The sequence below is a fragment of the Saimiri boliviensis genome, chromosome 14 (genome assembly GCF_048565385.1).
Source record: "Saimiri boliviensis isolate mSaiBol1 chromosome 14, mSaiBol1.pri, whole genome shotgun sequence".
NCBI lineage: Eukaryota > Metazoa > Chordata > Mammalia > Primates > Cebidae > Saimiri > Saimiri boliviensis.
In genome coordinates this window covers 21,729,211-21,742,340 of record NC_133462.1, presented here as the reverse complement: position 1 = coordinate 21,742,340, position 13,130 = coordinate 21,729,211, and the positions used below count along the sequence as shown (strand labels likewise).

General features: G+C 53.6%; 1 protein-coding gene across 4 annotated transcripts in view; it reads left to right on the top strand.

Moving 5' to 3' along the window:
- CHST8 (carbohydrate sulfotransferase 8) overlaps window positions 1–13,130 on the top strand; it is a 142,141-nt gene that overhangs the window by 114,993 nt on the left and 14,018 nt on the right. Inside the window, exon 2 of one of the 4 annotated variants that reach the window (XM_074386582.1) lies at window positions 11,670–11,841. The exons of the other annotated variants lie outside the window; for them this stretch is intronic. Coding sequence (XP_074242683.1) covers window positions 11,805–11,841 — 37 coding nt within the window. The 5' untranslated portion in view covers window positions 11,670–11,804. The remainder of the gene's footprint in view (window positions 1–11,669; window positions 11,842–13,130) is intronic. 4 annotated transcript variants of the gene reach the window in all.

The following is a 13,130-nucleotide window of genomic DNA, read 5'->3' as shown; positions in this document are numbered from 1 at the left end:
CAACCAGTGGCTGGATGCAGGCAGCCCCAGGGGAGAAGGTGAAACCTTGGGTGAGGGGACATTGTTTAGCTCAGACTACTCTCTGGAGAGAGACCCAGCCAAGCTGCAGGGCTGTGATTTCACAATCTCACCTGACCCCAGCCTCCCTGCACCCTTCACCTGTGACTCCCAGCCTCCCACTGTCCTGGCCCCTCCATCCCCCATGGGACAAAGAGAGAATGAGGCTTGCTTACTTGATGCAGGCAAGACAGTTTTTTCCAAATTCCTTTGCTTATTCGAGGATCATTAAAAATTAACTGTAGCTGGTGTTATTGAACTCACAGCAGCTTTCAGTTTTATGAAAGCCTTTTCCTTCCAAATATTGCCATTTGGTGTTACTGAGATACAAGCAAGAGCTCTACAAAACTAAAATAGCGTATTTTTTTAAATGACACTTTAGAGTTCTAAAATATGTTCACACAGTTTTTTTTATCAATTTAATTGAGGTGTAATTTATAAACAAGAAAACACATGCATTGTTTTGGCAAATATATCCCATCACCCCAATCAGAGATGCAAAACATTTCCCCCACCCCAGAACATCCCCTCCTGTTCCTGCACCGCCCCGGCAACCACTGCTCTTATTTCATCTCTAGAGACTCTTTTTGCCTGTTCTAGAATTTTATATAAGTGAGATCCTATGGTGTGTGTTCTTTTATGTCTGGCTTATTTTGTGCAGTGTAATGTTTGTGAAATTCATCCATGATCGTCATGTGTATTACTAGTTGGTTTTTTCTTATGGATTAGCCGTATGCCATAGACTGGATGTGCCGCATTTATTTATCAGTTCACCTGTTGATGGGCATGTTCTTTGAGTCTCCTGGACACATCGTACCTGGACACAGGCCATGGTGTCTTTAGTGACACTTGGGCAGGAGGTGTGACCTCATCACAGCCACACAGCCAGGAGTTAGCAGGAGGTTAGTTCTGCGCACTCGGGGCACTGATTTCACTCCAAACAAAAGACCCCCAGAAAACAAGGATCTGGTCAAATAACTGGAACATTTTGTTCTTTCTTTTCAAGGCATTAGTTTTTCCATAAGATGCTCTGGTCATTTTCTTTGGACGCTACTTGAGCTAGCATCCTGCCAAGCAATAGGAATTCTCCTTTTTAATTCAGAGCGACAGTAATTGAGGGGCAACCTGCAGAGCAATCGGTTTGGGCACATGCATGTCAAACGGACTATATATCATGACATTGGACATTTTGAGAAAATTGCTTTTCCTCCCTGAATGCCAAGTCATAAATAATTTCAGGTTGGGGAGAGCTCTGGTAAGCATATGTTTGACTCCAGGGAATGGCCTGTAAATACAATGGGCCAGAGAATAAAAAATGAGGGGGCAGATTTGTGGGGTCACTTCTAGTCGGGACCTTGCTATAACTCGTTGTAGTGGAAGGCATAGGTGCCCCACTCTGACGTACTTCAGCAGACTGATGTGCCCTTCCCCTGCTGTGGTGAGTGGGGACAGCTAATGGCTCGCAGCTGCACCCATCCTCAGAGATCTGACCTCAGCTGATAGGAGTCTCCTCTCCTGGAAGGTGACACCTTCCCCCTGGAGTTGACCTGCAATCCATTCACATGCTGGTAAACCCCTTCTCCAGGGAGGAGGAAAACAGAGCCCCAATGTGTAGCACTTGAAAATTTCTATGGTGTAAATACTCCCACTGCATCCAGCTCTAAGCTACTATGTGAAAATAAACAATACGTTGCTTAGGGGGATATAGACATATGACACACACACACACACACACACACACACACACACACACACTCTCTCTCTCTCTCTCTCTCTCTCTCTCTCTCTCTCTCTCTCTCTCTCTTTTCTACTAAGAAGAGAAAGGAATGATAAACACAGAATTCTGTAAAGTGGTTACCCTGGCAGGAGGATACAGGAGAGGGCTGTTGGACAGGAGGGGCGCAGAGGGAGCTTCAATGATGTTGACAGAATTCTGTTTCTGAAACTGGGTGGTGAATACCTGGCGGTTTGTTTTCTTCGTCTTTACAGTGTTGTATATTTTCTTTTGCATGAATGAAATGCTTCATGACAAAAACAAATCTAAGGAAGCCTTTTAAGCTTTGAGATTTTTTTTTTCTTTCACTGACCCACACAGGGTGGTGCAGAGCTCTTTGAGGAGGCCGAGGAGGCGGCTCAGAGGGTCTCCTGACTCCCCTGCACTTGCCCTCTGGGTACGACTGCAAAGTCCACACTTCTGATGAGTTCTGGTGCCAGAGGAACATGGCCTAGGGAAGGAGATTTTCCTGTCCCTCAGGACAGGTAGGAAGAGGAGGTGGATGTGGGGCTGTCCACAGAGCTGTCCCATCCAGCACTCCCTCCTGCCAAGCACACAGGAGAATGCTGCCCACCACTCATCCAAAGTCAGGCCTTTCCACTGTCTGACCCCTGGCATCGAGGGCCTTAATCAGTAGTCATGTAACTATGCCCCAGGCACTCGCCAGGCCCCAGCACTCTGCGTCCACTGGAGTGGGGTGAGCTCAGGGAGCTCCACATTCCAAGCGAGAAAGTGCAGGACCTGACCGAGGCCTCGCACCTGGTGAGAAGTGGTGACACAGCTTCTGCCAGGACACCTGGGACCTGCAGCCCATGCTCTGGCCATCACACAGTGCCACCCGCTCGTTGGTGCCAGCGCCACTGGGCAGGCTCATGGCCGTCGCCTCAGGTTCCTTTCCCTGAGCCTTCCTGGCTTGAGTTCCACTTCTGCTCACAGCTTCTGCCGGGGTCCCAGCTGGGGTCAGGGAGATGAAGGGTCTGGCCCAGACCTGGGACCCAGGGTCTCTTACTTTCTCAATATGGTGGGGGTGGTGGGCTCTGGCAGGCTCCTTCAGCAAGCTCACAGCTGGGCTCCTCACCTCGTCCTCTATTACAGGAGGCACACACAGCCTTGGATAGTAGGCCCTGATTTCCCATTATACAGAGAGTGAAACTGAGGCTGCAGGCAGGTGAATTGCTGCCAGTCCTGGGCCCTCCGGAGGCTCTCGCAGCTCAGATCCTCAGTGTCCAGGCCACCTTGCCTCATGCAGAAACCAGTGCAGTAAGGAAGGAGAGGCCACACCACCGGTAAAGGTGTGACAGGCCTTGGAAGGGTGGGGGGTGCAGGCATCAGGACTGAAGGCTCATGCACAGGAGAGCCTCAAGGAGTGAGGCTGGGAATCTCCCATCACAGGTACACACCCCTGAGGGCATCAGAGGAGTTCAGCACTCCATGTGAGTTGAGGACTGGGCAGTGCCAGAGGGAGAGCAGCGGAGGCGGGGAGGGTGCCAGGAGAGGCCCTGGCAGGCAGGAGGGGTGTGCATGCCCCAGGGATGGCAGCAAGAGCAGCTGTGTCTGGGGCTCCCCCAGCTCACCGTAGGTCCCGCCTCTCGGTCAGGCTCTGCCTCTCAGTCCCCGGGTGGTCACTGGGATCAGTAACTTGGGTGGGTCCTGCAGTCCTTGGTCTTCCTGCTACTACCCACCTCCCTCCCAGGCACTGTAGGTGCTACAGGCGGGTGGGTGTGCCTCCCCAAGGCCCCAGGCTGCTGAGCCAGGAGACCCAAGGTCAGGCTCCAAAGAGGGGAAGGATGTGTGCCCCAGCTGTGGGCGGGTTGTATGCCACGTGCTTGGCGATGTCTAGCTGGTGCACCGAGTGCCCAGCTCACAAAGGATTTGGGTCGCGGCCTGCATCGTTCAGCAGCTGTTGGCAGGCGCTTTGCGCCTTGCTTCCTGCCTTCCTCCTGTCCACAGGCTGCGCTGTCTGGGTCCTCTGTGAGGCCCGGCATCCTGGCTAGGTGTGGCCCATGAAGCTGGCATGCCTGGGAGACCAAAACGCCCAGAGATGGGTCGGAGGCTCAGGGCTGAAAGGACCCTGAGGAGGTGGAGCCCTTCGCCAAGGAGTGTAGCAAGGGGGTCTGGAGCCCAAGAGAGGAGGGCGGCCTGAGGGGGGCGGTGACAGCATGAGGTCACAGTGGTCACCAAGGGCTACTTAATCAGGGTCAGTGGGATTGAGAGGATGCACTTTTGGGCAGGGTCCTGTTACTTGAGTAGGGTCCTGGCTGAGTTCAGTTGCTCCAACCGCTCATAACTAGCTGTCCCCTGTAGGGGCTGTGGTCACCAGTGTAGGCACACGCTGGGACAGACCTCAGGGTTTCCTGCTCAGTCCCCTCTGGGGTGACCCTAGGACCTGGATCTGAGAGCCATCCATCCAGGAATAGAAGCCACCAGAGTGAGCACCTCCCTGTGCCCTGGGCCACCCTGCCTCTGCATGCCACACCCACCACCCCTGCATCTTCCACCCCTAAGCCTCAGGCTCCACCATCCCTGAAGGCTGCCAGAGGCAAGAGCCACTCCCTGGCGTCCACCAGCCACCAAGCACCTGCGGCCCACTTTCCCATCAGGATCCAGAAGTATTGATCCTCTTAATTGGTTGCCCATAGGGAACCAAAGAATAAAACCAAGCAAAGCAAAATAAAGCATTCTTTTTTGTTTTCCAGAAGTGTGAGCAGCAGAGCCTCATGGTTCTCCTATGAGACCCCAGGCACCAGCAAGGGAGGGAGGAGGCAGTGGTCGGCCCTGAGCCAAGCCTCTCAGCTGGGGCATCCGATACCCCCTCAGACCGAGCCTCTCCTCTAGGACCCCGCTGGTGCCCCTCAGCAGCAGGCAGAGGTGCTGCCCCCACCCCACACTGCCTGGCAACCCTCCCAGCCAAGCCGGGGAGGGCCTGAGGATTTCATTATGAGCTCAGATTATCATCAAGGACAAGGAGGAGTGATGGGGGAAGTTACAAGCTCTCCTTTTAATAATGAATCCCATTTCCTCTTGCAGTTGGTTTTCTTGCAACAGATGCTGTTGCAGAAAATGGAACAAAATGTAAAAGCTAAAAAGGCAAGTGATTAACTTGGCCAAAAAGCCTTCCCAGCAGATGTCAGGGATGGTGGGGCAGGGTGCCCACAGCCTGCCCACCGCACCCTCGCCTGGCTCGTCTGCCCAGCTGCCACGGCAGGGACCCATATGTTTGCAGGATTCACGGCTTGGCTCGGTGTTGGGAAGCTCAGAGCCGCCCTCCCGCTGTTCAATAACTGATGACCATTTTTCTCCAATTAAACTGAAATTGAAGGATCCTCAGACGTAGACATCCAAGGGAAATAATTAGTGCTTAAAATGTTAATTGTGCTCAGATATGCCTGTGCTTTGGCGGCAGCTTGCCAGTGAGCAGGCATAGGTAGGTCACTTTCTGCCTCGAGTGGCCTCTACCATTCAGGCTGGTCTCCCCAAGGACCCCAGTGTGGGCAGCCCAAGGCCAAGACCCTGGACATCTTTTCTGATTCTGGACACTGGCTTAATGGCAGTGAGATGTGCTGTGAGCCTCCCACCCCACTGCCTGGCCCACCCACCATCCCCAGGCACTGGCAGGCAGCAGCAGTGAGTGGTTACAGCAAGGACATGGAATCAGACAGCTCGGGCCTGGACCTCCACGCTGCCAGCCCACCTGCGCAGCAGTGTAGATGAGGATGACCCACTTAACCTCTCAGAGACTCAGTGAGTGCCCTTATGCCACACAGGGATAGTTTTACCACCTGTCCTGCTGAAGCCCCAACAGGAGCAGAATCATTTCTCTCTCCACCCTGTTGCGGCCCCTCAGCCCAGGGCCTGCAGCACCAGCTCCCAAAGGAACAGTGACAGAATGAGCGTTCCCTCTCCACCAGTGCCAGGAGGGGTTAGGGATCGGGGTAGCGTCGTGGTGTTTCCCCTTCTGGGCAGCGGTGGGCTCTGCTTGGCCAGCCATTCTGTGCCCACCAACCCTGCACCCAGGATCAGATGAGATTTTCTGCCCAGGGATTGGAGTGAGATTTGCTGCCTCAGCTGCCTAAACCCCAGGACAAAAGGGAGGTTCCGTCTGGGAGCTATTGGGCGCCCCAGCTGCCAGAGCCCGGGAGACTTGGGATGAAGCGGGGGCTGCCCATGCTGACCGCAGTCCCCCCAACCTGCCCACTGCCTGGTAGGAAGCACCACGCCGCCTCTTCCCCGGGGAAAGGAATTTGCTCCCATGGGGATTCTCCTGCTCATTACTCGGCGCACGAATGAGCCCGGGCTTCACTCGCTGCTGAGATGACACGTTTAAGAGGCTTAGTCTCCTTTGTGCTGTGGGTCCAGAGGAAATCCACTTAGATATTTTGTGTTCCCTGATCCGCCACATAATAAGATTCCTTTATCTTTTGTTGTCATGGGAAGTATATATTAACTGATTAATATTAATGTGTTGGCCGATTAATATTAATATCTGAACCAATTCGTAATTCACAGGCAATGATACTAAGGAGCATGGCAGAGCCCAGGCAGCCGTCCGTTTTAGGCCGTTCCCTGGGGGAGTCTCAGAAGTCGAATCTGACCCTTCCTGCTGCCTGTCTTTACGGACACCCTGTCATTAGCAGCATCTGTCAGAGCTGTCATGCAAGTGTGTTTGGACTCTGATTGTGGCAATTAAAATCCTTGCCGTCCAAGACAATATATTTTATCATTGAAATAGCATTTTACATTCTCCTATTTCCCCAGTAATGTTGTTAAATTAGGTGATAAAAGGTTATTTTTGCTTCTGAAGTTGAAATACGTTACCATTATTCCTTATCTGCCTAAAATTAGAAAGGTTTCAGAATTGGTGTTCTAAAGATTTCATTATCAAAATTTGCCAGACTTTATAAAACAAACAACATTTTTTTTTTTTGTCCTCGTGTTCAACAATGATGAGCAAAGGCTTTGTCTTCTGACGCTGGAGATTGCTTTCAGCGTTCAGTGGAGAAAGAAGCCACAGCCTTTCCTGCAGCCAGGGGGGTGCACTGGAGGCTGTAAGGAATCTGGCTTGCATTTGAATTGGAGCCGCCACCGTCACATGTGCTACTGCCTGGGCATCAGAGGCCACACAGGTCAGGGAGGTTACTCTTTCCCAGGGGGATGGCACAGCCAGAGGCTGCACCTTCACCAGCGGGGGGGGCAGGAGCCTGCCCGTGTAGCCTGCATGTAGATTCTCCATCTCTGCTCCTGTCCCCTCCAGCATCCCTTTCCAGCCCCAGCCCTTCAATCCTTTCCTCAGGACCTCAAACACCACCACCTGTCCACCATCTACCTGTTATCCTTCCACTGTCTTAACCACCATCCACCCACCTTCCTCTCACCAACCACCCACCATTCTCCTACCATCCCCCCACCATCCCCCATCAACCACCTACCATCCCCCACCAAACACCCACTATCTCCCCATCAAACACTCATCTTACCCCTACCAACCACCCACCATCTCCCACCAACCACCCACCATCACCCCACCAACCACCCATCATTCTTCCATTAACCACCTACCACCTACCCACCATCCCCCCACCATCCACGTACCATCCCTCCACCATCCCCCCACCATCCACGTACCATCCCCCTACCATGTGCCATCCCCACACCATCCCCCCACCATCCGCACACCATCCCCACACCATCCACGTACCATCCCCACACTATCTCCCCACCATCCATCCATGTACCATCCCCGCACCATCCCCCCACTGCACTCTATGTACCATCCTACCTGCCATCAGTGTGCCCCTCAAATGCTTCTCCCCATCATCAGTGCATCACATCTGACATGGAAGACACCCTTGGGTGGCACAGGCCCCCTCCTCACTCATACCTGCCAGTCAAGTGTGCCATGAGCAAGGCTGAGGCCACATACCTGCTAATGGACTGCTTTGTACCTGGCATGACAAAGCAAGTCACCCTGGCCCATGACCTCTTATGAGCAAACCATCCTTGCTGTAGCACCCTAGGCTGCAGGGCTCTTCCGAGGACATATTTCTCTCTGGAAGAAGCACACCAGGCAGGATGAGGGACTGTTCTGCTGGGATCAGTAGACCTTGCAGTGCGTCTTAACCCCATGCCTGCTGTCATCCCTTTTCCCTCTGTTTTTGGTTTGATCCAAGGACGGGATCGACTTTACCAAAGAGGAGGCTCATCCTCTCCCAGACTTCCAACCAGGACAGAGCTTTAGCTGGACTGCTGGGAACAGTCCAGGGTGCTATGTTTGCCCACCCACATGCCAGCTCTAGCCTCTGCCATGTCTCACAGGGACAACTGTCCCAGATGTTGGAGGCAGGGGTGACAGCCTCTCAGACCAGCTAAGAACAGAGCTGGGAGAGCAAAGCTACCAGTTTCCTCCTGAGCCCAGGCTGGGATCTACACAAATCTGCTGTGGATGTGAACCTCTGAGATCCTGCTCTGCAGGGCAGGGTCTTGGTGGAAAAGGATCCCTTTATGTTGAGCATCTGAGTGAGAGATGCCGGCCCAGGGGCACCTGTTTGCAGCCGGATCCTCCTCCTTCTGAGGCGCTCAGCCCTGCAGAACCATCCTAGCCTGGCTCATCCTCATGTCTCTCACTTGTGGACACAGCAGGGTTAAAGGCTGGACATGACATTCTTAGGATGCCCACCACCCACACACACCCCAGGGGCTCAGGATGATGCCTTCCTGCGGACTTCCAGATTTCCGAAATCCTGCTGTCTGCAACCACAGATTTTCACAGAAGCCTCTGGCAAGGAAACCTTCTGATGCCTCTGTCAAAGCTCCCACTGCCTGACACACCTGTGCTGTGCGCACCCTGCCCCATGCTCCCTGCTACACAGCAGCCCCTCATTCTGTAATCAACTCCCAGGCAAAAAACATGCTAGCAGCCGTTGTAAGCATCCCCCATGTGATTTATTGCCATCATCACAATATTTTGTTTGGAGCTGTAATCCTTCGGACATAAATCAAGTCATTAGAAGGAATGACGTTTAATCCTGCAGAAGATGCCGTGGTGGGCTGAGCAGCAGTGAATCACTGCTCACCCTGCTAGTGAATCATTCATTCTAGAAAGAACGGCCCTCTCCACACCTACCTGGCCCACTCCTCAACCCCAACATGCACAGGCGTGAAAGTCAGAAGGCACAAGCCAGGCTGCTTTGTTTCCTGGAATAGCACATTTCACAACTGCAAAAAGGTGCCCAACACACACCCAGTGCTCCAGACTGAAGCCTTGATGCCTCCAGAAATGCACACAGCCTGGAGGGGCTGCCTCTGTGCCCACGGTGGGCTCTCTTCGTCCTAAGAGCAGCTGCGCTGTTTGGACTTCAAAGGAAGCAGGGAAATAGCTTAGATGTTGTCTTTAGCTCTCCTTTCACGGTGACCCCAACTGCCGTACAAGCAGCCGTTACGCGGGAGCACATTCCGTTTGCAAAGCCGGCGGGTCTAATTGCAGGGGCTTTGGTGGAGATGTGTGGGCAGAAGCTAAGCAGAGACTATGAGGCCTTGAGAGGGGAATTCAGGGACCTGAGGCACTGTCTTCCAGGAACCCAGTAAGCTCCTCCATCCCCACCCAGGCAAACACTGGCTTCGAGTTCCCTATAAATGGTGCCTCTCTTGGAGCGAGGAGACACCCCCAAAATGCTGGAGAGCGAAGAACAGGAAGAGGGCTGGGTCTTGGCTGAGGGATTGCCTTAGAAGACTTCATGTTATTGAATAACGTGAATACCATGATGATGGCATATTCTAAGTACGCATGAAGATCATGAACATTCCAGCTATTTCCAGTGTTTACATCTACTTAATATTCTTGTGCTCAGAGCTAATGAGGCTGGCATTAGGCAGCGATGTGGGCCTGTTTCAAGGATGCTGGAAGTCGCAGGGCTGGGTTGGTGTGTGTCGGCCTCCAAAACCGAGGTCCGTGGCCCAGATCTGGCTAATGGACCGTTTCACCCAAGCTCTGTTTCACCTGTTTCCAGCTGAGAGCTGCTACCTGCAGGCACCACCCGAGTCTGTCTCTGGGTCGCCATAAGCCAGGGTCAGGTATTCTCTCCAAAGTCTTCTCCATTCCTGACCTACCTGTCTGGGGGTCCTGGTAGCATGCTATCGGGAGAGCCCCGCCAGACATTTCCCTCACCCTCACTCCTCATACCCCTGACTCACCGAACCCTCCAGCCCTCTGGCTTGGTGGTTCTGCAAAATCCAGCGTCCCCTTTTCCTACTCCTGCCCAACCTGCCTGAGTTCAGATGTCCCCACTCCTCACCTCCGTCATAAGGTAAGAATCCAAATTTGTTTTCCCACTTCCTTTTGGGCCTCACTCTTCTCCCAGTTCCCCAGTCACCTCCAGAATGACTTCCCAACATCCAGCCCTCGGAGGTCTCTCCACCCTCCCCGCTTTCCCCCACCCTGCAGTCAGCACCCCAGGGCTTGGAGACTATGCAGGTGATGAGGTTGCAAAGGGCCTGTGGTTTAGGTATGGGTGTGGTATGGGGGTGTGGAGCCAGCCCTACCTGGCATGGCTGTGAGGGGGCAGTGGAGGGCAGGCTGTGCTCCCTTGATGGCCTGGGGCCCCCCTGGCCAGCCCACATGGCCCTGTGGGGGCTGCTGCTACAGGGTGCCGGACTGGGCAAAACAAGAGCTGGCCATTCAGGATGGGCGCAGTGGTTCACGCCTGTAATTCATGTACTTTGGGAAGCCAAGGTGAGTGAGCCCAGGAGTTCAAGACCAGTCACGGTGAAGCCCTATCTCTACTGAAAACACAAAAATTAATCAGGTGAGGTGGTGCGCACCTGCAATCCTAGCTACTCAGGAGGCTGAGGTATGAGAATCGCTTGAACCTGGGAGGTAGAGGTTGCAGTGAGCCAAGACTGCAACACTGCACTCCAGCCTGGGCAACAGAGTGAGATTCAGTCTCCAAAAAGGCCATTCAGAAGGGAGCAGAAAGGGGCTCTTGGACAGATACTCAGGGGAGGTGATGTCCCCACAGCCAGCCACTGACAAGCCCAAGATTGGCATCCATACTCGAATTTGGTGTCTTTTTTTAAGAGACGGGATCTCACTGTGTTGCCCAGGCTCAGCATAGGAGCTCAAACTCCTGGGCTCAAGCAGTCCTCCTGCCCCAGCCTCCTGAGTAGCTGGGGCTTCCATGTGTGCACCACCACACCAGTATTATGCTCAACTCGGACCCCTCAAAGAAGCCGGCATAATCCTCAGGCCAGAGCCTTCCAGAGCTGCTTTTGCCCCAGGCCTTGGCTGGACCTGACTCCAGGTTCAAGGCACTGCTCTGGGAGATTGGCCCCGGCTCTCAAATGTAGACTGCAACTCTCCAGACCCTCAGTAGGGAAGAGCTGACTCTCACCTGGAGCCTCTGAGTGTTCCAGGCAGTCCCTGGCCTTGCCCTTGTAATCTGTGAATCACGAGTCTCTATTCTGTTCTTGAGGGGTGAACAGAGGAGGACCCCTCAGGTACAGCTGCCCCTCAGTGTTCCCTAAGATGCCAGAGAGAAGACACTGGAGATATCGGGGGGTTGAGGGGGGCCTGGAACTGTCGCTGCCCATTTACTGCTTGAGTTGGGGCCGCCGCCCAGACTCCAGGACCCCTGTGAGTACAGTCAGTGACCATCTGTGCGCAGCCATCTGAGAGCTTTTCCAAGGATCACAGCACCCATCCCTGAGCCCCTGGGCAGCCCTTTTCAGTCCAGAGCCCCACTCTCCCAGGGGATCTGGAGTGCCCCCCTCAGGCCAGAGCAGCCTGCAGTGGAGGGCACTTCAAAGAAGCATCACTTAAGACAGATTCACTTTTGTGGCTCTTTAGGGTATCACAGCAACAGCTGTGACAGGCCTGACAGCTCCAGGCCAGCTCAGTAATTGACGTGGCAGCCAGAACAATGCATCCCAAGGCCGGCTGGAGCTGGACCGATCATTATCTTGCGGTTGGGCCACCGTGGTAATGAGGCTGCCTCACTGGCTGCCTGACTCCATTCCAGGTAAGAAGGATGCGCTGCCTGCATCTGCCCTGCAGGGCCTGTCTCAGGCCTGGGCCAGTGGGTAGGGGGCACTATTCCTGCAAACAGGCATGTGTTTGCATTCTTGCACTGCTATAAATAGATACCTGAGACTGGGCAATTTATAAAGAAAAGAGGTTTCATTGGCTCATGCCTCTGCAGGCTGGACAGGAAGCGTGGCCCTGGCATCCACTTGGTTTCCGGGGGGGATCTCAAAGAGCTTTTACTCACGGCAGTGGGCAAGTGGGAGGGTGTGTGTCACCTGGTGAAAGAAGGAACAAAGAGAGTTGGGGGCAGGCGGTGCTACACTTTGCAACTAGATCTCGTGAGAATTCATTCACTAGTACAAGGTCGGCACCAAATGGTGAAGGATGCTCACATGACCCAAACACCTCCCACCAGGCCCCACCTTCAACACTGGGATCACATTTCACCATGAGATTTGGGCAGGGGCAAATGTCCAGACTACATCAAGACAGCCCCTCTGTGGGGCCACCCCAGACTGAGGCTCCAGCCTGACTCACTCGCTTCTATTTGCTGGTAACCCCACACTGGAAATTCACCATTATTTAGACCAAATGAGGCACTTTCTTGCAGAGCTGGCTGGGGAGTGGTCACCATGTACCCTGTCAGCCAGGCAAGAGAAGGCGTTAACATCCATCCCATCTGACCCACCAGACATGGTGCTGTGAGCTCACTGGAGCCTCTAATGCCTGAGCTCCGCTGATCCTCCTGCCTCAGCCTTCTGAGTAGCTAGAACTACAGGTGCCCATCACTATGCCCAGCTAATTTTTTTCATTTTAAGAGATGAGGTCTCACCATTTTGCCCAGGCTGGTCTCAAACTCTTGGCTTCAAGTAATCCTTCTGCCTTGGCCTTCCAAGCACTGGGATTACAGATGCGAGCCACTGCACCTGGCCCTGCCTTTTCTTGACATGCTTCTCTCTAGACCCATCCCTTCATCCCAGGAGCCTTGCTGTCATGGTGCAAGGTCACCAAGCTCGGCCAGAAATGTCCTCGTTACGCTCAGGTGCCGATTTATCGTCATGATATTCAGGAGATGTAATCTGTAACCCTGACTGAGTGGCTAACATGTCACCTGTCCCACATGGCCTGCAATGCCCTCCAAGGCTGCCATCGCACACGGAATTACTGGCCAGTGCCTCACCTCCTTGCTATACTGGAAGCTCCACGAGGGCAGGGGCCACACTGTCCCATTCCCAGTTAAGACACTGTCATCAGCAAGTAAGATGCTGCTGACACATACAGGTG